This window comes from Leptonychotes weddellii, chromosome 11, assembly GCF_054177405.1.
Source record: "Leptonychotes weddellii isolate Sample4059 chromosome 11, ASM5417740v2, whole genome shotgun sequence".
Classification (NCBI taxonomy): Eukaryota; Metazoa; Chordata; class Mammalia; order Carnivora; family Phocidae; genus Leptonychotes; species Leptonychotes weddellii.
In genome coordinates this window covers 11,277,469-11,301,763 of record NC_138379.1, presented here as the reverse complement: position 1 = coordinate 11,301,763, position 24,295 = coordinate 11,277,469, and the positions used below count along the sequence as shown (strand labels likewise).

General features: G+C 39.2%; 1 protein-coding gene across 1 annotated transcript in view; it reads left to right on the top strand.

The window, feature by feature from the left end:
- Positions 1-7,618: 7,618 nt before the first annotated feature.
- LOC102744996 (fatty acid desaturase 2-like protein FADS2B) overlaps positions 7,619-24,295 on the top strand; it is a 26,099-nt gene continuing 9,422 nt past the window's right edge. Inside the window, exons 1-6 of the mRNA XM_006728590.2 lie at positions 7,619-7,623; positions 7,706-7,805; positions 11,006-11,203; positions 12,664-12,765; positions 17,280-17,405; positions 20,347-20,407. Coding sequence (XP_006728653.2) covers positions 7,619-7,623; positions 7,706-7,805; positions 11,006-11,203; positions 12,664-12,765; positions 17,280-17,405; positions 20,347-20,407 — 592 coding nt within the window. The remainder of the gene's footprint in view (positions 7,624-7,705; positions 7,806-11,005; positions 11,204-12,663; positions 12,766-17,279; positions 17,406-20,346; positions 20,408-24,295) is intronic.

The following is a 24,295-nucleotide window of genomic DNA, read 5'->3' as shown; positions in this document are numbered from 1 at the left end:
CACCTTGCACATAAAGCAGGAACCAAGTCATGCCCAATTACCTTATTTAAAGAGGTTCTGGACCCCAGCTAGCAAAGGCTCTTGTGCTCTCTCTCTCTGTGACAAGGCCAGTTTAAGAAATCATTCTAAACTGTCCCCTGAACCACAAGAGGTCCTTCTGGAGAGGGCCAGCAACAATCCTAGTGCTACTGATGCACAAACTACTCAGAAGCCAATTGTTACACTTTCCTAGGAAATGAAGTAAAGACGCTTTCTCTCTCTTTTTGTACACCGTTAAACTTGAAGGGCTACTGGCCACCATCAATTTTAACATCTCATGTTACAAATGAAGAAACAGTCCCAGTGAAGGGGCCAGGCTTGCAGTAGTCGGGGACGAAGCTGGGACTGGCCTCCCAGTCACCACTGTCGGACGTACTTCCTTTCTCTACTCCATATCACTTCCTTCTTTCTTACCTACTTCCTCTGGGGTTTTGTTCTCGTTTCATTCACATTTATCATTTCTTCTGTCACTTTCCTTCTCTCCCACTCTCACTTTCCCTCTCTCTCTCTTTCTTCCACAGAATTGAGTAAAACAAAAATGGAGTCCACTGGATGTCAGTCTCTCCTAAAAGAAGATAGAACAAAACTCCTAGCCTAGAAAGTGCCAGATGTGGGGCTCTTTGTTTTGGGAGTGGAAAGAGGTAGAATCTAGAAAGCCTCACCTTCTGCAGTCAAACGCCTTTAGTCTCTTCTCCTGGACCTTAATAATGATGGTCATTTTAATCACAACATTAAAAATAATAATAATAATATGAAGTGAGGCCCCAAACACAGACAACTATGTTCCAAAGCAAAAATAAAACACATAAAATAACAGTAATAGCAGCTACTACATTAATTATGTCCAGGTGTTAGGCATTAAACTAGCTTCTTCCAATACATAATATAATTTAATCTTCTTTATAAATTCATAGGTATGGTTTTCATTCACCCCACTTTGTAGAATAAGGAAACCTACACACAGAGATCATACGAATCTTGTGCAAGAATACTCAGCTTAGGTATTTCTGAATCCAGAGTTTATTTCCAGTGTTATAAGCAGCCTCCTTACCCCCAAAACAAACAAGTACAAAAGCTTTAAAGGAATGAGTAGCTAGACTCAATATCCACGCAAGTATAGACAAGAAACTAAAAATTACAGAAGTCCTGCTATGTGCCAAGTGTTTCCAATGCAACACCAATGGAGGGATAAGAGAGTTTTGGTTATCTCCCCCAACACACCCCCACACTTCCCATCAGTGTGTTTGCATTCTGTAGTATAGGAAAATGACATTATTTCAAGCTTACATAAGGGGCCAGCCTACTCCCCTGAGCAAGCCGTTTACCTGCCCCTGACAAATTTCCAATCAGATTGTTGCCCTCAAACCTCAATTATACTGAAATTCTGCAGGTAACCTGAATGTATAGCCTACAAATACCAAGGGTATGTATGTTAGATTCATGAACCCTCCATACAGAAGTCATGGAAACTACTGAGCGTTTCTGTAAATACCACAGCGTTTATGTTAGTTCAATGTAATACTGAGAATAGTGCTTCTTTCATTTTACAGATGGGAAAACTAAATCCCAGAGAAGTAAGGTGATTTGCATCACGCTCTACAGCTAATAAATGGTAAACAGAAATATGATCCCAGGTTCACCTAGCTCCAAAATTCATGCTTTATATATATTTTTTTCTTGGATCCTTATTTTTAAAAAACCTGATTTTTCTAAATTATAAAAGTAACATGTATTCATTTGTAGAAAATCTGGGAAATACTATTAAAAATAAAGATGAAAAAATGTTTCAATAACACTATAATCCAAACTAATGGCAACATTTTAACATGTTCCCTCCCAATCATATACCATTCAGTAAATGGAATTTCATCAACTGATATTTTTCATTATATTGTATACATGAGTCCATGAATTTAAAAATTCTATAAAAACTTCTTTTTAAAATATGTATATAATATTCAACATATACATAGTTCATCAGTCTTCTTTCTTATGGCTGGACATTTAGGCCATCCCTGATTTTTAGCAATTATAAACAATACTAGAATAAAACCCTTAGTATATAAATCTTGGGCTGAATTATTGATGATTTACTTAGGACTGATTCCCAAATATAAGAATGGGTGTTTTCTATCATTTCATGCTCCTTCTTTTCTTGAAATTAAGACCCTTCCCCCCTGCCACCACTACACTACCCCAGAAGCTCTCTTTCTAAACCACTGAGTCAAGTTATTATCATATATGTCTAGACCCTAGGTTTGAAGAATGCAGGGGGAAAAGTCGGGGATCTGGAATCTGGAAAGTCTGAATTCCTGCACCAATTTACTTGTCACTGAAGTGATTCTGGCATGTTACCTGAGGTCTTCAGCTCATGTTTTCTCACCTGGAAAATGGGACACTAGGAGTACCTCCCTCAAAAGATTGGTGTGAGGATTAAATCAGATATAGCGTGTGACAAGGACTTTGTAAACCATCGTGCGTTCTGGCAAACATCAGTTGCTGTTTCTTTAGGAGTGCGACAGAGTTAGACAGCTTTCAAAGATAAAAGAGAAAACCTAGTTTTCTGCTCATTGGCTTTTTTGGTAAACCTAAACCATTATCTTTTTTTTTATAATATAATTTTTTATTATGTTATGTTAGTCACCATATAGCACATCATTAGTTTTTGATGTAGTGTTCCATGATTCATTGTTTGTGTATAACACCCAGTGCTCCACGCAATACGTGCCCTTCTTAATACAACATTTTTAAAAGAATGGTTTCTGGTGCTGGTTATTAAGGAGGGCACGTATTGCATGGAGCACTTTGTGTATTTTGGATTTTATGTTGTTCTTGGTGTTTTGTTGTGTTTTGAATTAAAGTCACTGTCTGTTTTGCCTTGTATTTTGAGAATACTTGACACAGTGTTAACATTAGTTTCAGGTGTGCAACATAGTGGTTCAGCAACTCTATATATTATGCTATGCTCACCACAAGTGTGGCTACCATCTGTCACTGTCTTTTAAGAAGAAGGTAACAAATGGGCAAGTAAAATCTGGGGAAAAAAATGTGCTCAAGGAGAAATTTCTCAGACTCTTATAAACGGGGTGTGTAAAAGATAGACAGCTATTCATCTGATAGCTATCAAAATGTTAATAACAATAATGCAAACCTACAATTATGGATGGTGCTTTTCTAACCCAAGTCACAGAATCAGCTCAGACAATGTGTTGGCAAAGATGTGGTCCTTCAACCACCCTAGAAATAACTGATAAACTCACTCAGCTTGAGACAGCTGGGCTAATAAATCTGTAATTTGCTGATGATGTTTATCTCCCAGAAATTAGGAAAAGGCCATGATTCTGCATCCAATTCTGGCCAACAAGGAGGAATTGAGTAATAAAGTAGAAACCATCAGAACTTTAGGGGAAAATACCCATGCCACCTAAGGATTCATATCTTAAGAATGAAAATCCTGAGCATGATCAGCCATGTACCTTAGACTTGAGGTGAATAAATCAAAAAATATTCAGAGAAAAGATTCTTCCAAAGGAAGATGGCTCAAGAAGAATGGGAGGCTCAGAAAGAACTCTGACAAATGTAATATTCCATAGCTACTCAGAATTCAGGGAACCTGAATTCTGAACTTTGGAACTAGTTGTGTGAACATGGGAAAGTTATTGAAATTCTCCCAGCCTCTACTTCATGATTTGCAAAATGGGAATGACCTTACCCATCTGACAGGTTTATGGTAAATGGGCCTAATACTTGTAAAATGTTCAGCACAATGCCAGACACTTAATAAAGTTTCATTAAATTGTACGTATTATTATTTATCTCACTGGCATCCCTAGCCTCAGAGGTGTAATTATTATTTCCTGTTTACCACCAGCTTAGAAATTTTGATTTCTTTTTCTGACTGGGAAGAGAGGGGGCCTGTGGTAGAGAAGCTTCATACTCTCTAGTGAAGGAGAGCAGAACATACAGGACCTGCAGTCAGATGCTTACTCTACAACTTTAGAGGTGTTTGCAGGTTGTGCCCTGAAAGGCAACTGTGGACCAAAGAAAGTATAGTCTCTGTGTGCTGGCCCTGGACCCAAAGGTGCCCAGAGGGGGACACCTTTCTTTTATTTACATGGAAACTCTTCTCCAAGCTTCCATCCTCCTCATAAAAGGTGAATAATGATAGTCTTTCCTGTAGGATGATTAATTCATTCACTCACGTAGTCAGCCATTCTAAAACCCTTGTTAAGAGTCCAACCTAATGATTATGAGTACAGGTTTGGGAATGAAACAGGCCTGGCTTGTATCTGAGCTCTACCACTTACAAAGAATGTCTTGAGGGGAGGCTGCTGAAGCTTTTGGAGCCTCAGCTCCTTTATCTGGAAAGTGGGGATAATAATACCTTCATCTTAGCCTTGTGAAAGTCAATAATGCCTATGGTGCTTGGCATAGATTAAATACAGAAAAAATGGCAGTGTTTGTGCTTTATTGTTACTTAGTTCTACTGAGATGTGTTGTAATCTTCTCCAAAGATAAGACAAGACAAATAAGTCCATAAAACAAAATGGGTACATCAGCTCCTGTTATTGCACATATGCATTATCTTACTGTTTTCCAACTATATGATTTAAAACTAATGACACGATGGGGCACCTGGATAGTACAGTCGGTTGAGCATCTGACTCTTGGTTTTGGCTCATGTTGTGATCTTAGGATCATGGGATCCAGTCCCATGTTGGGCTCCACGCTCAGTGAGGAGTCTGCTTAGGACTCTCTCTTCCTCTCCCTCTGCCCTTCCCCACCCCCAAAAATGGATTAAAAAAATCTTTAAAAAAAAAAAAGAAACTAATGACACGGTGCTAATAATTACAGTCTAGGCCTAGTCTTCTCACCTGAAAAGAGCTTACGGGAAAAGTCCAAGTAGGATTGATTATATAATTAACAATATACCTATATGATGGGCTATTTTGCAATTATTGAAATGAGGCTTACAAAGCATTGAGGGCAGGACATGAAACACTACTTGGCCACAAGTTTTATGTAAAGCAACAGTAGGAAAGGAACAAATGCAATCTTGTGATGCATGCACATGAGCAGCATGTCCAGAACAAAGAAAGCAAGTTAATTATCTTCCTTATCTCTGGACAGTCACACTCTAAGAAGGACGCTGAGAAACTCGAGTTCTTTCTTGTGTGGGTCAAGGTCAATTTGACAGGGAAGGGATGACAAAAACGTAGAGGAAATATAGAAAAGTCCATTTCAGCTATTTAGAGGACTACCATGTGAAAGACAGAAGCATTGTGTGCAACTCCAAAAGGGTGGTATGGAGCCAAGGGAGGTGAGAGTAGGGCAGGAGAAGGAGAGGATGTGCATAGAGGTGGAGTGAAAATGGGATTCATGCCAGGATTAAACACCCAGCCAGAATGGGCATTCCAGCTTAGCCACTTCCTTGGCTTAGCATAATATTGGCACATACTATGTGCTCAGTTAGCATCAGTGACTATCATGGCATGAAGAGGAGAGGATGGAGAGGAAAGGTAGAGAAGAGAGAGGGTCTTAGAGAGCTGAGCCATGTCTTCCTCTTCTTCCATGACACATAGTGACACTGCCCTAGCACAGCGTCCCTCCCCACCCTCAACCACCACAAAACCATTTCTAAGCTATTGACAAAAAGAAAGTAATAATCAGTAACCATAGTTGCATCTTCTCTGGGTTGTCAGTATTTCTTAAATAATCTGGTTCTCACTGAAACAATGGTTCCTGTAGAAAAATAGACAGAGAAGTAGAAAGAGAGGGGTGCTGAGGTGCTCACAGGTAAAGACAGGCCGTGAGGAGAGGCTTTCTTTCTGAAAGGCCAGCCTGGCAGCTAAGTAAAGGCTGAACAGCCCACTGTTCCAGGACTCTGCATGACTGCTCAAAGTAAAATGAAATTTCAATGGCTTACCTTTCTTCTACACTCTTACCTTAATCCATCAGAATGTTTTCCATCTTAATCTGCTCCTACACAAGCAGAATATGATTTTTCACTATGGACAATCTCAAAATACTTTAATCACCTTCTTAATCATTGAATGGCTCTCTTCCTGGTTCGGGGAACTAAGTTTTAGACTTGCAGAATGTGACAGTTAAGAAACACGTTTGAAATCATATAGTGTAGCACATCATTGACTCTAGAGATCCTTAGGTGAAGGAAGTCTAAAGAGTCGATATTGTACCCCTCTAATTAATGGTATTCATTATATAAACACCTTCTAATAAGTAGGCTTCTATGTAATTCATTGATGTATCTAAAGTTGCTTTACACTTTGAAGATGGAGGATTCATTATATTCACTAAGTCAGAGCTCATACCACATTAGGCATTGGAATATATGAAGAAAATCTATGAATTGCTGTATTGAAGAGAATGTAGGTAGTAAGTTCTTAGCACTAGAAGTATACATACAAGAAAGATGGCTACTATGTATTGAGAATTTACCATATGCCAACTGGACTCTAGTTTATTCACTTAATCCCTACAATAACTTTATGAATTGGTTGGCTATTATCATCACCCTTATATTAGAGAAAATGGAAGTACAAACAGGTCAAGAGGCTTGTCCACAATTACACAGATATTAAGTAGAAACCAGAATTTAGATGTAGGAATGCCACTCCAAGGTTCACTTTCTTAGTGAAGACTATGGAACACCCAGTGCTTTAGAGTCATGTGTAAGACTTCCATGTGTTCAAGTTACGATCTTGGTCATATTTCCTCATTTTTAATCACTCCTGTCCCCAAAGCCACACTAGCAGAAAGTCTAGCATCTACCTCTTGGAGAATTCTCCTTCCCCAAAAACTGTTTAAATCCCTGGGATAGAAGAAAACATCTCTTACTTCCAAATATAAGCAGGTTATAAGAACCACCAGTGCTTCTCATAGACTCTATGAGGTGCTACTTAACATGGAGCTGACATGGGAAAAAACACAGTTGGTTACCTCTATTCTGTGCCTGGCTGTTACAAGCCCTTGCAGAGATTGTCTTAGCATTTTTTTAGAAAAAGTGACAAGACCCCTTCTGTGCCAAACTGTGCCAAGAGTTTACTACTTTAGACAACCCAGACCTCGGAGCTGTGCTCCCACGCTCTCTTGTGCACTTGTCCTACACTACCATTGTCAACTTTAATCTGTCCTTGTTTAGAAATAATGTAATTCAAAGGCCTCATTCCTCTTGGCTTTGGCCAAGAACCAAGAGGGAGATTTGATGGGAGATGGGATTTTCATAGCTAGTCGTGTTTATTCCCTGCCTCAGATAGTGTGAGCAACTTCCACCAAGCCTGATGTTGGGCTTTAAAGAGTTACCATGGCTCATTAACTCAAGCCAACTACTTCTTCTGGTGCTCAACAAAATAAAGAGTGATCTCTTTCAATGCTCAGGAATGTCCTGGCTGTGTTGGGCTTGCCTAGTGAAGCAGTGCATTAAGTAGGTGGATCTCCAGCATGAGGCTTTCATAGAGGATTTCCAAGGGTAATTTTGATTATTCAACTTGAAACATCCACCTGGAGTTAGAAGAAATCCTCTGTAACAGAGTCTACTGATTCCCAAGATGGGTGCAGGATGAGGTAAGGAAGGGGACTATTCTGTAGGTAAGTGTGTGTCTCCTAAGCGTCTAGCAATTCTCTTTGATTTACAGGATGTTTTCAGAGCCACGCACCTGAAGCCTGACATTGTAAGATTGTACCTTAAGCCACTGCTCATCGGAGAGCTTGCCCCGGGAGAGCCCAGCCAGGAAAGAAACAAAAATGTGAGTGAGGTCTTGGGACCCAGGAGCATGTGGAGGGATGGGGACAAGAGCCAGTTGACTCTTTCCTGATATATCCAAGAACTGATCATTTTCCATAAGGCACCAGCCATCATGCCTGGGTGAGCCTGCCATAACATGAATGAGTTGATTCTGCATATTTCAAAACAATGTCATCCTCCTTAGACCCTCAGAACACTTAAATTTTTGTGTAAGAAAGGAATGAAATTTTTGGTCCTGCACCAAACAGTAATTCCATGTCTCTAAGTACCTACTTCATGCCAGGCAATGTATACATACAGTTTTTTTTCAGTGGCTGCTTGTAACTGTTTGATGTCTGTGTCTGTTTCCTGCTAAAGTAAGTTCCATGAGAGCAGGGAATATGTGTATTCTGCTTATCCCTGTGTCCTCAAGAACCCATCTGCACAGGATCAGACATGTAGTAGAGACTCCATAAATAGCTATTGAATGAAAGATGTGAATATATCCTAACAACAGCCCCTTTTAAATTTGGTGAAATTATAGTCCAGGGAGAATAAATTACTTTCTGGAAGTCCCACGGTTGGTGGGTCAAAGAATTGGGACTCCAAGTCACTTCTCTGGTCCCAGTCCCTTAGGTATTCCCAAGGAAGGGTGTCACTCTTTCTTTCTCTAATACTTTGGCTACCTAAAATACTGTCTTCCAAAGGACAGGGTCTCTGTAAGATGAAACATTCACTAGGATGATTTTACATAAAGCTTAAAGGGATTTTAACTAATACTGAGCATTTTTTCTTTTTTTTTTTATATAATTTGTTTCATTAAAACAGTTTACATTCTTCAGAAATAATTTGTACCAAGTGTTGATCCATATGTCACTGTGAGGAAGATAGAATAAGGATTATGTTTCTGCTTTAAGAAATGAGAGGACAGGGCGCCTGGGTGGCTCAGTTGGTTAAGCGACTGCCTTCGGCTCAGGTCATGATCCTGGAGTCCCGGGATCGAGTCCCGCATCGGGCTCTCTGCTCGGCAGGGAGTCTGCTTCTCCCTATGACCCTCCTCCCTCTCATGCTCTCTGTCTCTCATTCTCTCTCTCAAATAAATAAATAAAATCTTTAAAAAAAAAAAAAAAAGAAATGAGAGGACAAACTTGCCAAGGAATAGCAGAATCTGAGGACAAAGAACTGGTTTGGGACAGACCTCAGACACTTATTCTCACCCCTCAGGTCCACGTGCATCCCGCACAGCTATGTGCACAACCCTGCATTTGACAGCAAGGGCTCTGAGGCTGCACATTTGAACTCACACCCCAGCCCTGCCATAGGCTGTATGGGTTCAGGCCAGTTACTAAACCTCTCCATGACTCAGTTTCTCTCTCTCTGTAAAATAGCAACAGCAGTAACACCAACCTCCTAGGAGATATTGGGGGATTATGGAAAGAATTAAAGGCATTTTAAGTTAGCACAGTGTCTGGAACATAGTAAATGCTCGATAAATTTTAGATACTATCATTATCATGAACTCAGTGGTGACACCAGCAATTGACAAACCTCCAGATATGTCCCCATCATTTAGAGAAGGAGGCTCTCGGTTTAAAAACAGAAAGTGATGCAGAGCTTAATTGTTTTTCCTAAAATTTTCTCAATGGAAAAGAAAGTCCACTAATGGTTGAGAGCTGTAAGACAACCATTCATTATCTAAAAGAGTATTGGTCTCTGGGGGAAAAGGTCTGCTGTAAATTTTCTTTAGTACATCTATATGGATACACAGATATACATATTCGTGTGTGTGTAAAATAACACATATATACTCAGATACATGCATACAGACAATTAGTTTGAGCACAACACTTGGGTCAGGTAGCATAAGTTGAAGCCCTGCATCTGTCACTGACTTGCTGATTTCAGAGCAGTCACTCTTTTGGGCTTGCTGACCTCCTACTCTGTACAATAAATGGTTTGGAAAAGATGACCAGGATGGAAGGCACTCTAAGAGATGGCCTCTTAAGATTATCCATGGCTACCAGAATTCCGAAGTTGATGGCGGCTTGAGAAATGAACCTAGGCAGCAGATCTTTTAAAAGTTGAATCAGTGAATTTTGAAATGAAAATCTTTGCTTCTAGAATTGTTCATAGCTTTTTCTTTTGATACTGCAAATGTCTCTCCTTTGGTGTATCTGAACCATCCTGCTCTCTTTCTTATACCCTGGTCACTGTGTCAACTGTCCTGGTTTCAAACCCATTAGTCGTTAAGCTAAAAGATATCTCTTCCCAGACCTTGCACTGATTCTCCAGTCTGATTGGCAAGCTGGTAAACCAATACTAGCCTTGTACATACACACACATGCACGTACACCTGTTACACAGACATAGAACCAGGACCCCCATACAGGGCAACAGACACACACTAACACCACCAGAGATCCTGCCTTGTTTCTGGGGCTCCATCAAGCAGCTCACAGGAAAGTCATCCTTTGAGCTAATCTAAGTGAACTGTATTTTGATGTCATCATCTTTAATGAAAGAGCCCTTCACACATACTAAACTGCTGATGACATAGAAAACGCTGTGTAAACCGTACCCCTAAGTATGAGGTACCCATATAGACAATAGCATAATCAGAGGTCAATCAACACCTGAAACAATACTGATGGTTTAAAAGGCAACTGTTAGGGGCACCGGGGTGGCTCAGTCAGTTAAGCATCTGCCTGCAGCTCATGTTATGATCCCAGAGTCCCTGGATTAGGATTGAGCCCCACATTAGTCTCCCTGCTCAGCGGAGAATCTGCTTCTCCCTCTCCCTCTGCCCCTCCCCCTGCTCATGCACTCTCTCTCTCTCAAATAAATAAAATCTTAAATAAAAATAAAAAATAAATAAATAAAAGGCAACTTTTAGACACAATAACCACCCCCACCCCCCAAAACAAACCCCATTCTGAGTTCCAAAACAGTTTGAAGACAGTTTACAAATCACTACTCATCTTTCTTTTCTCCAGAAAAAAGAAAAAAAAAATATATATATATATATATTATCATAACCTTTTTAAAAGGTTTTGTTTGCTCATGGTTTTATGTTTTTAATTTTGCCCAATTAAACATATTAATATCAATAAATTTCTATTCATTAAGATTAAGGTATTAATAAGCTAATAAAATAGATTATTCACTGTGTTCATTTGTGTTCCCTGAGGGAACTAATTCCTTCCCTGAATATTTATTTCTCAGTCCCAGTTGGTGGAAGATTTCCAAGAATTGCAAAGAACATTAGAGGCCATGAACATGTTCAAGGCCAACTGGGTGTTCCTCTTCCTTCACTTGACCCAGATCTTGATTTTGGAGACCTTGGCTTGGCTAATGGTGTGGCATTTTGGCAATGGCTGGCTTGTGACAATATTCATTTCCTTCCTTCTCGTAATTTCCCAGGTAAGCAGGTAGCCAAAGCTCAGGCAGTGGCTCAGGGGGAAGGTTTAAAATGTTTCCTTCTCTCTTTAGACTGGCACCAGCTGCTGCCTGACACTTCCTGGCAAGCTTCTCATCAGTGACTGACACACCTTGCCAGACCCCAGTTCTTTTTTCTGTAAAAGTGGGATAACAATTGTTTATGGAAATATTCTAGACTAAACAAGTTAATGTGTAAAATGCCTAGCACAGTGACTGGCACATAGGAAATATTCAATTTATGACACGTGCTACTTTTCACCCAATTCTCTACATACCAGTTTAGTAACTGAAGTCCTTTCTCAGCCATGTAACACTCACTTTTATCTTGTATTCATCTTCCAACCAATAAAGAGATAGAGGCAAACCAAGAAACAGAATCTCAACTACAGAGAACACACTGACAGTTGCCAGAGAGGAGGGGAGTGAGGGGGTGGATAAAATAGGTCACGGGAACTAAGGAAGGCACTTGTGATGAACACTATGGGGGTTGCATGCAAGTGTTGAATCACTATATTATACACCTGAACCTAATATTATACTGTATGTTAACTAACTGGAATTTAAATTTTAAAAAGAGAATGTATGGATTCCACCATAAATGATAATCAACTGGCACATAGCAGAACATTTGTTAAATCTTTGTTGAATGAAGTATGAATCTCTGAACATGGCCTTCTGTGAGCGCAACACTGTGTTGTGGACATGACAGGAAATGCACCTGGTTCCTGCCTTTGGGAAAAGAGTCTTCAAGTGCAGGAGATTGATGTTCAAATTGCTATACATGCTACATGACAAAATGACATTAATGCCAAGAAGAGGAACAAGCGTGTGCTGTTGAAGCAGAAAGAGGCATTTAATTCTCATTGGAATACCTAGGGAAGGTTTCAATGTTAATTCCAGAATTTTATGTTAATTTTTTTTCTTGAAATGTCAACTTGCTTTTATTGAAAAGCAATTCTTTTGGAAACTGGAAAGGAAACAAACATTTTTTGGTGCTTAGCATAAGCCAGGCACTTTGTAGGTATTTAAGTTACCCGATGGTCCATGAGTAAGGTATTATTATCCCTACTTATCATATGAAGAGTTGAGGTTCAGATTACTGCGTATCTTGCCAAGATCCATGCAACATATACATAGTGAAGAACAGTTGAGAACCCAAATCTGCCTGACTCCAAAGGCCGTACTCTTTCTAATTCTCATTGGAAGATTTTGACAGTGGCAAGGAAAATGTTCTAAGCTGTAAGAACCCCATAGACAAAGGCACACAAGTGGGAAAGAATGCACCATGTGGGAAATAGAAAGTGACTGTGGCTGGGGGTCAGATGAGATCTCCCACCGTTCCTCTCCAAAGGGCTCCTGAGTCTACAAGCAGGCTTATTTATTAATTTCTTCTTGACCTCTCTCCCCTTCCAACTTCTCTAAAAACAACTTCTCCCTTCTAGGGTCAGAGTTCATTTCTGCAGCATGACACAGGACACCTTTCCATGTTTACGAAGTCCAAGTGGAACCACCTGATGCAGAAATTTCTGTTGAGTCATCTCAAGGTACAGGATGTTAGGGGAGTGTGATGGGATTCTCAAATATCATTTCCTAATGCAGTGGTTTCCAAGTTTGGGCACTCATGTCAGTAAAAAATGTTTGTGCACAAATAGATTTGCAAGTAAGTGTAAATATACTAATAATGTAGATACTATATATATGCTAATATGTATATAGTGTTATAGCATATATGTTAAAATAAGGATGTTAAATTTTTAAGAGGAAAGGTTTATTTTTATTTAGGAAGTTCCAACATCTTTTCTTACCCTAATAAACTCTTTGGCCCAATCCCTGGAACCCCATTAAGAAACCACCTCAGAGGAGAAGGACTGTGCCTTGTAAAATCATGAATGGGAGTGTTCATAGAAGGAGTCTGAACATTTACTGCTGGGAAGCTACAGGAATCCAGAAAGGCTGATTAGTCTTGGAAGGATAGGGTATGAAGAAATAAAGGAAAGACTGCAGAATAGATAAAAGTGAAGAGAAAGAGAATGGACAAGAAAGGTCAGATGGCACCATTCAAGAGTTGAGGATTGCAAACCCCAGACTTCTGGAAAAAGCAGTGGTTATGATGGTAGTTGATCTTGTCTCCCCTCCCAACCCAAACATAAGTTCTAGGAGGGCAGGCACATTGTCCTATGTGCCCCTGCAATGCAGCTAGCAGAGTTCCTGGTGCATATTAGGTCTTCAATAGCATTTGTTGAGTGGATGGATGGATGGATGGATGTGTGAACCAAGGTAAGAGAACAGGACTGCTAGAAGTGGGTTCTAGCCTGGCTATGATAAGGCTCCTTGTGTGATATTGACTGAGTCATATTCTATCTCTGGCTTTCAGTGTTCTCATCTCTAATATTAGGACTTAAACTGAATCTCTGCTCTTCTACAACATTCTAGGATTTATTGACTATGTACTCTGGCCCAAAAAGGGGGAAGTGCGTCTAAGCCTTCCACTAAGCTAAATCTTGCATTCGAGCCAGGTCACTTTAGGAAAAACTCATAAGCACTGACTCAGAGCCTATTTGTTTTGCCCTAACACACTGGTTTTATATTGAACTGGAAGATACTTAAAATCACAGTTTTATCAACCCTCCTTCCGGTTGAGCAAACTAAGTTTAATTAGATTAAATAGCACAGAGTTGGATCTAGATTCATATTAGAATTATGTCTGTTACTCAAAATGGTTAGAATGAATAACATATTGTCATTTTATGTGACAAGTCTCATTTAACTGGAAAATTCCTGTAGGTACACTGCTCTGCCTTCTATCCACCAGCGCTAGATTGACAAAGTGTTTCTGTATTCACTCAGAAATCTTTACCACAGAATAAAAACAAAGACAGTTTCTTCTGTCCTTGTGAGAATTAGGTAATAGGCTCTCCAGTTCTCTCCGTTTTGAGGAAGTCAGGGGAAAAGGGGGACTCGTGTGCCCCGGAGATAATTGACAGTTGACATGGTGCCAGTATAGGTAATATTTAAAGCTCCATCCTTGCTGGTGCTTTTAAAAAGTCACTGCTTTCCCATTGGTCCAAATTCTTACACTGCTCTCTCTCTCTGTAAATTGTGTTGCCAGAAACAATTTTGCACTAGTTGAAATGAATATAACCTTGATGACTCATGAACGGAGTAAGTAAATGGGAAATGCTCTAAAGGCAAATTGAGTGTACTCTGCCTTTTTTGCAGGCAAAACCAGTGATTCATGAGAAAAATGAATATAAGCTTCACTCTGTGCAGGAGAGAAAACTATCTGTGGGAAGGAAAGGAAGGCAGGAGGGAGGTAACAAAGAAAATTATAATATAAGAAGCAACACCTTCACCTTCTACGTACATCACAATTTTAAATTTCAAAACTTGATTTCATGTCAATTTACCCTCCCCCTGGAAAAGCACAGATATTGAGATTTGGGGGGGAATTTTTTTTCACTCACTGCACTAAGTAAATGTGTATGTCTGGTCTTCATAATATTTGTGCAATAAAAGAGCCCTTCTGAAAGCACACTGCCAAATATCTGCACACATTTTGGACTTCTGTGCAAAGCCAAAATCCAAATGGACTCCCTGTAGCATATCTTTCAACTGCCCTCCCCCAACACCCACACATTTTGAAAACTATAAGAATCAAGTATGTCACAGGGACAAAGAGACAAAATATTTGATACTAAGACCTACCTTGAAAATCTGGCCTATCCTATCTGGCCTATCATCTCCATGACTACATCTGAAAATAATTTGGGGGAGGAGTGTCAAGCATGTAATCCTCTTCTTATCTATTTCACAGATGAGGATTTTGCCCAAGCCCACACACATCCAGCAGCAGGGATTTGAATTCAAGCCAAAAAATGCCTGAAGCCAAGGCTTGGATTCCTTAGACAGCACCAGGAAAGGACCTCACTTGGAAATAAGAAATGACTTAGGGTAGTTTCTAGATGGCATTTGGTGTGGGCAGCCTAGCCTATTTGCATGCAACTGATAATCTTCACTTCCCCATGGATCAGTCTATCCTTTGGCTCCAGTAATTGTGGCTTCCAGACCCGGGGTGAGGGTAGCACCTGCTGCTTTAGATCACACCCATAATTACTCTGACCACTGTTCTAAAACTTCAGAACCTTGAGCTGTCAAGATCTGCCCCCCGACCTATCATGAATCAAAACTTGTCTCTCCTATTACCAGTTTCCACAGATAGTCATGACTGCAAAGGTACAGTCAGCTGGTGGAAGGGCCAAAATGTTGGTTCTCAAAAGATTTAATTAACAAAGTGAACCATTGCTTATCACAGTGTCCTTATGTGCTTACTGGTCCCATTGAGGTTGTATATTTCATAAGTGTGGGAACCCCATTTTATCACGTCTGACTTTATATTCCAAGTGCTTGGCTCCATGTCTGATGCATGGGATGTACTTCAAAATAAATAATGAATGGGTCAATAAAAGGGCAAATGCACAGCTGTAAGAGTGACTGGGGGGTAGGCAGTTTGATGGGAGAAGCGCAGAGCGCAATGGAGCCCCAGAAGGGGGAATAAAAATTGATGAATACACATTGAGTTTGACATATCATGAGCCATCCAAAAGGAAGTGTTTGGAAAATGACTGCCCTTTCAAACATGAGGTTCAGGGGAGAGACCTGGGATGGAGGAAGAGAGATTTCACTAATGGATGGTAGGGAGTGGGTTAGAGGTGAAAAGAGACTATCTCTCCTGATGGATGGGGTCAGGAGTTTGCTAAGAGAGGACTCTGCAAAAGGACCATGGAAAGACAAGGTTAACAGTTGCAGATTTTCAAACATGCCCATCCCCCTCTACAGCAGATATCAGTGTCTAGACCAGCATAGTCCAACAGAAATATAATGCAAGCCACATTAAAATGACATAAATCATTTTAAAGTTTCTAATAGCCAAATTTTAAAAGATACCTTTATTACCCCATGTATATATTCAAAATATTATCAGTTCAACATGTAATCAATAGAAAAATCATTAATATGTATCTTACACTCCTTTTTTCATCCTGAGTCTCAAAATCTAGTATTATACACATACAGCCCATCTTAATTTGACTGGTCATATTTCAAATGTTCAATAACCAGCATGTGGCTCATGGCTACTGTATTGAACAGTGAAGATCTAAAATACATATAGGCCAGTTACTGAGAGAGGTCAAATATGCAATAAAAACACAAATGCTCTTCATTCTTCCATAGTGATTAATGTAATAGGGGAAAAGAGGAGAAATTGAATATCTCAATATGCCAACATTTCACATACATCAACTCATGTCTCCACAAACAACTCATGGAGGTAATTGTCATTATATTACATTTACTGAAGATGGAATAGAGCCTCAAAGAGGGTGAAATTTACCGAAACCACACAACAGTATTTATACATCCAGGATGTACTTCCAAATCTTAGCTCTATTAAAACCTTCAGACTGTCATTGAGAGAGAGAAAATCACAAACAACCTAATCAGAGATGATTTGAGCTTGGCATCAATTCAAATATTTTTATTCTAATTTATTTTTATATGAGAGCATTGAAACCTGAACATCCAATGATCTGAGCCAAGTCCCCCTAAGAAATCATTTCAGATCCATGATTCTTTGAAATACTCATTAAAGCAGGATTCCTAGCACCATTGTTCCCCCAGAGCTAATTAAAATTTAAGAGCTGAGTTTTCTTTATTTGTAAAATAAGAATACTCACTGCCCTATCCACTTTTAGAATTTTTTTAAATGAGGAACCCCTTCCAAAGAAAGGGAGATGGAAAAACACCTCATTGCAACAGGTTTTTATGAAATTTCATGATCAGGAGTTGCATTAGTCTGAATTTGTGTTCCTGGATCAGATAATTATTTGTTTGTAGCTTTTGAAAGCCTTTGTCCAATGTGTCATTCTGTGGCCCAGAAGCAAGTTCAAGAAGCTCAGATATCTTACTTTGACTTTAGAGATGCATGTAAAAAACTCTGACAGAGAAGGACATTTCAGAAGAGAAATCTCACCACTAATGAACCCTCTCTTCTCCTCAGGGCCTATCAACAAAATGGTGGAATTACCAACACTTCCAACATCATGTAAAACCAAACATCTACCCCAAAGACCCAGATATTAATGTGGGCCCACTTTTCCTGGTTGGAGATTTACAACCTGTCAAGGTATGTTTAGAATTCCCGAGCACATGAGAAATGTTCCTGGAAGTGGTTCCTGGAAACATCTATGGTCTTGTCCAGGAAAAATCAAGTGGGAGATTCCCACTTCAAGCACATTCTCAGAGCATGTCTCTTTCTTTTATGTCCAGGACACAAACGTGAGATAACCAAATCTGGGGTTGTTTGAATAGAAGGAGATGTAGAGCATGTGATTCTATGACCTTAAAGGGCATCCGGCCAACCTCCTACAACAGGAAATATGATAAGCCATATCATCCTGCTTGAGCAATCCCAGTGACAGACAGATCCCTGCCCAATGGCCATCACTACCTCTGAGGAAACACAAGATGTTAGATAGTGAAACCAGATGGCTAAGGTTGACAATGACTCTCCAAAGTTTAATGAGGATATGGAGACATTCGTTCAGAAAAAAACATGTCAGTACCTTCAGTAAGCATTAAATCACAAATACCTGAATAACTAGTTATCTCAACTAATTCTAGCTCAGGTGGAAAAAGCTATGCTGGTATTTTTAGTTCATGTTTATTTGGTTCATTTATACATGAACCACAGGCCAAATGCTTCGTAGGACACTGAGAGATCTCACCTCTAATTTGGACTTCTTAAACAATAGAAAAAGGAGGGGAAAAGTCAATTCCAGAATTTCTCAGTTGCTGAGTTTTTTTGTAACCTCAACTTAAAATCATCATGTGAAGGACTTTCACCAAATTTTTTAGGAGAAAGTCTTACTTCAACAAAGAGGTACAAGGATAATCACAGAAAGGTATTTCTCCTCCAAGGGAAATGATAGATCCTGGTACTTAGAAAGAGGCTGCTATTTCCTAAAAGAATTTAGGAGTTTTATTTTTTTTTATTTTTTTTTTAAAGATTTTATTTATTTATTTGACAGAGAAAGACACAGCGAGAGAGGGAACACAAACGGGGAGTGGGAGAGGGAGAAGCAGACTCCCTGCCGAGCAGGGAGCCTGATGCGGAACTCGATCCCGGGACTCCAGGATCATGACCTGAGCCGAAGGCAGTCGCTTAACCAACTGAGCCACCCAGGCGCCCAGGAGTTTTATTAAAATAAAAGAGTATAGCTCTGTCAGTTGCTGCCTGCATTTGGCGCCACATAAACCAAAAATTGTGCAACTTTTTGAAAATAAGTTTTCCCAGGTTTGGAAGACCCAACCTTCTCCAGCTGAATTAAGAACCAGTCTCTTGACTAGATTTAAAAAAAAAGTCTTTGGCTGTGATCATGAATTGGTTGCTTTTGACAATGGCTCCACAATCAAGTTGGACCTCTCTGATGGTTGTGGACTCCTATACTCATCACCAAAATCGTGACACTGATTTCTCTAATCATCCCCACAGAGCAAGGATTTGTCTTACTGAATTTTATGAAGCAGGCAGACCCTCTCCAGAAGTACCTTCTTTAGGACTATGTTCAATACATATGCTACCTCTTTACTAATGATGGAGGTCACCTGTCCTAGTTTTACAGCTGTTCTTGGGACATGTCCCTAGACCTTAGGGTTCTATGTGATATAATTTCACAGCTACTGTCCAAAGCATTGCTTAAAATTATTTAAACTCTAAAATTTAGTTGTCTTACATAAAAAATGATTCTGAAGAGCCCTGAATTTCCCTTCCTTCTCATTTTACTGCCAACCTTTCTACCTATGCTCATCTGCTGGAAGACGTAGAGCCCTCCTTTGGGAATGATACTCAAAATCAGTCCTCCATCTAGGTGTGCCATCTCCCAGGAATTTTCCACCTGCTCTTTTTTCCATGTTTCTCACTACTTAAATATCTGGAGGTTTGGAAGTAACTGCAAATAGCTCTTACTATATCATCACCATGATATTTCTTTTTATCTATGACAGTAAGAAAAGAAAGAGTCAACCCTGCTATCCAAATAGGAAAAGAAGTCTATATGTAGGAGGGAAGGTATCAACAGAATGGGGGAGAGAAGAAATCAAATGCTGCCCATAGTGTTGTGACCAAGTGAACTATAGTAAAAATATAGAGATATAAATTTTCATTCATTCATTCATTCATTCTTTCTTTCAACTAAAGATTTATTGTATGTCTACTAGGTATTGGAGATATAACCAATACCTCTATGCCTCCCCTCGGGGGTATTTGCTGCCCTTGTGTGCTGAGCACAGACTAAATTAACTAAGCAGATTCCTAGAAAATGAATGAAATTCCCAGTATTAAGATTATATGTAGAGGTGTCTGGGTAGCTCAGTCGGTTAAGCATCTGACTTGATTTTGGATCATGATCTCAAAGTTGTGAGATCAAACCCCACTTCAGCTCTGCACTGGGCATGGAACCTGCTTAAGATTCTCCCTCTCCCTCTCCCTGCCCCTCCCTCCCCCCTAAAAAGATATATGTAATATCATTGTGCCTTAGAAATAGTAAATCACAGTGTGAGATCCATGATAAGAACATAAAGGAGAGAAGATGGGACAGATGAGAGGGGCCATGCCTATATCTTTTACCACATGATCATTTGATAAATATCTGTTGGATGAATGGATGGAGATGGAGACTGAGCTTCAAGCAGAATTCTAAACACCACAGTTAAGATGAGCTAGGAAAACTCAGCAGAAATATTTCTTTTGATCACCACTCCACTCCATATAAGTACAAAAAGTTTCAAAATGGCTTCCATAGGAAATTTTTTTTTAATCACAATCCCCATAGTCAAATGCGAGAATTACCCACACTTAATTAAATCAAAAAGATGCCTCAGTATTTCCTCTTATTACAGTTCTGGTTCTTCTAGTGCCTCAAATTTGACAGCCAACAAACTCCGACCAGATGGCTCTTTCTATAGAGATTTTAGACACACACAAACACACACACACAGCATTGTCCTTAAGTGTAATGACCAGAAGTCTTGTCTCTTATTTTAGTTTTATTTCTCTCTCCATTCAGTATGGCAAGAAGAAAATCAAATACATTGACTATGAAAAGCAGCACCTGTATTTCTACATGGGTTAGTCTCCATGTGGCTCCAAGCCACATTCTTTATCATGCTGTCAAGTCAAGCCAGATGGCATGATTGCAGTGCTCTCACAGAGAGACCAGCCCATGTCTTCTTGTGACTGGGAAAAGCAGCATGTCTTATTTCAGGCTTCTTGGGACAAAACTCTGAAAAGGAAAATGGAAAAGCAAATAGACATTTTTAATGTGCATCTCATGAGATGCTTCAAGAGAGATGGAAGTCACGATGCCAATCAAGGGATCTTGCATCTGGGACTCTTGTCCTTGAAAGACTAAACACCTTTCAAGAAGAAAAGAATAGTGGTATTTGGATAGGGAAGAAAAAGAGATAAGAAAAGAATGCCAGAGGATTGACAGTGTGAAGCCAGAAAATGTAGTCTCAGGAATAAAAGGCACCTGTAAAGCTTCTGTGTGAAAGAGAGGTGGCTACTCCCAAGGCCTACCTACAGCTGCAGAAGATATTTTGGTGGACAAAGACATGTAGATACGTGTCAGTATATATTTTACTTTTAAGGTAGTAATTAAAATGGCCCAAGCAGCAAAATTTATTAATATTCTACTACAAACAGCCTAAAATTAGCATGATAATTTTTTTTACAGAAAGCCAATATTTGAACAATCAACTGTAAAGATGCTTTAAAACACAAAAAAAACCTTCCATCTTTCAAAGTGTATTTTGTAAGATAAAGGGTTTTTAAATTCTAAGCTGGTGTCATTGACATCAAAAAGCTTTCAAGAAGAGCATAGCTGTTAAGACATAGAACTTTGTTCAGTTTCTCAGTGGAGAACAGTGGCATTTCTATTCAACGTTTGAAGTTCAATAATCCTGCAAATGTTTAAACTCCCACCTCATAAACACAAGTCACTGGAAATCCTTTATGATAGTTGCACCCAATATAAGTGAAAATCACATTGTATGTACAAATATATATATAATAAATCTGAATATGGGTTCAGGCTTGAAAGACAATAGGGTAGCTAAATAATTCTCATACTGATAAAAATATCATAAGCAAAAATGCTTTGTTGTTTTTTTTTAGTTTCAGAGGTAGAATTTAGTGATTCATCAGTTGCATATAACACCCAGTGCTCATTATATCAAGCACCCTCCTTAATGCCCATCACCCAAATACCCCTTCCCCACACCACCTCCCCTCCAGCAACCTTCAGTTTGTTTCCTAGAGTTCAGCATCTCTTATGGTTTGCTTCCCTCCCAATTGTCATCTTATTGTATTTTTTCTTCCCTTCCTTTATGTTCATCTGTTTTGTTTCTTAAATTCGATATATGAGTGAAATCATATGGTATTTCTCTTTCTCTGACTGACTTATTTAACTTAGCATAATATCTCTAGTTCCATCCATGTCATTGCAAATTGCAAGAGTTCGTTCATTTTGTTGGCTGAGTAATATTCCATTCCATTGTGTATATATACCATATCTTCTTTATCCATTCATCTGTCAATGGACATCTGGGCCCTTTCCATAGTTTGGCTCTTGTGGACATTGCTGCTATAAACATTGGGGTGCAGGTGCTCCTTCGGATCGCTACATTTGTATCCTTGGGGTAAATACCTAGTAGTGCAATTGTTGGATCATGGGGTAGATCTATTTTTAACTTCTTGGGGAACCTCCGTACTGTTTTCCAGAGTGGTTGCACCAGCTTGCATTCCCACCAACAGTATAAGAGGGTTCCCCTTACTCTGCATCCTTGCCAACATCTGTTGTTTCCTGACTTGTTAATTTTAGCCATTCTGACTGGTGTGAGGTGGTATCTCATTGTGGTTTTGATTTCTATTTCCCTGATGCCAAGCGATGTGGAACATTTTTTCAAGTGTCTGTTGGCCATTTGGATGTCTTCTTTGGAAAAATGTCTGTTCATGTCTTCAGCCCATTTCTTGACTGGATTGTTTGTTTTTTGGGTGTTGAGTTTGATAAGTTTTTTATGGATCTTTGATACTAGCCCTTTATCTGATTGTCATTTGCAAATATCTTCTCCCATTCTGTAGGCTGCCTTTTAGTTTTGTTGACTATTTCCTTTGCTGTGCAAAAGTGTTTTATTTCAATGAAGTCTCAATAGTTCATTTTTGCCTTGTTTCCCTTGCCTTTGGAGATGTGACTAGCAAGAGGTTGCTGCAGCCAAGGTCAAAGAAGTTTCTGCCTGTGTTGTCCCCTAGGATTTTGATTGATTCTTGTCTCATATTTAGGTCTTTCATCCATTTTGAATTTATTCTTGTGTTTGGTGTAAGAAAGTGGTCCAGTTTCATTCTTCTACATGTGGCTATCCAATTTTCCCAGCACAATTTATTGAAGAGGTTGTCCTTTTTCCATTGGATATTCTTTCCTGCTTTGTCAAAGATTAGTTGACCATAGAGTTGAAGGTCCACTTCAGGGTTCTCTATTCTGTTCTATGATCTATGTGGCTGTTTTTGTGCCAGTATCATACTGTCCTAATGATTATAGTTTTGTAATACAGTTTGAAGTTCAGAATTGTGATGCCTCCAGCTTTGGTTTTCTATTTCAACATTCCCCTGACGATTTGGGCTCTTTTCTGGTTCCATACAAATTTTAGGATTATTTGTTCCAGATTTATGAAAAATGCTGATGGTATTTTGATAGGGATTGCATTGAATGTGTAGATTGCTCTGGGAAGCATAGACATTTTAACAATATTTGTTCTTCCAATCCATGAGCATGGAACCTTTTTCCATTTCTTTGTGTCTTCCTCAATTTCTTTCATATGTGTTCTATAGTTTTCAGAGTACAGGTCCTTTGCCTCTTTGGTTAGGTTTATCCCTAGGTATCTTATGGGTTTTGGTGCAATTGTAAATGGGATTGATTTCTTGATTTCAATCACAAAAAAAGATTTGGAAGGAACACAAATACATGGAGGTTAAAGAGCATCCTACTAAAGAATGAATGGATCAACCAGAAAATAAAGGTGAATTTAAAAAATACATGGAAATAAATGAAAATGAAAACACAACTGTTCAGAACCTTTGGGATACAGTAAAGGTGGTCCTAAGAGGGAAGTATATAGTAATACAGGCCTTTCTCAACAAACAAGAAAGGTCTCAAAAACACAACCTAACCTTACACCTGAAGGAGCTAGAAAAAGAACATCAAATAAAGCCTAAATCTAGCATGAGAAGAGAAATAATAAAAATTGAAGCAGAAATCATCTGAATCGGCAAAGAAGAAGTCAAACTCTCACTCTTTGCAGATGATATGATACTTTATGTGGAAAATCCAAAAGACTCCACCCCAAAACTGCTAGAACTCATACAGGAATTCAGTAAAGTGACAGGATAAAATTATCAATGCACAGAAATCAATGGCATTCCTATACACCAACAACAAGACAGAAGAAAGAGAAATTAAGGAGTTGATCCCATTTACAATTGCACCCAAAACCATAAGATACCTAGGAATAAATCTAACCAAAGAGACAAAGGATCTGTACTCAGAAAACTATAAAATACTCATGAAAGAAATTGAGGAAGACACAAAGAAATGGAAAAACATTCCATGCCCACGGATTGGAAGAACAAATATTGTGAAGATGTCGCTGCTACCTAGAGCAATCTATACATTCAATGCAATCCCCATCAAAATACCATCCACTTTTTTCAAAGAAATGGAACAAATAATCCTAAAATTTGTATGGAACCAGAAAAGACCTCAAATAGCCAGAAGAATGTTGAAAAAGAAAAGCAAAGCTGGCGGCATCACAATTCCGGACTTCTAGCTCTATTACAAAGCTGAAATCATCAAGACAGTACGGTACTGGCACAAAAACAGACACATAGATCAATGGAACAGAATAGAGAGCCCAGAAATGGACCCTCAACTCTATGGTCAACTAATCTTCAACAAAGCAAGA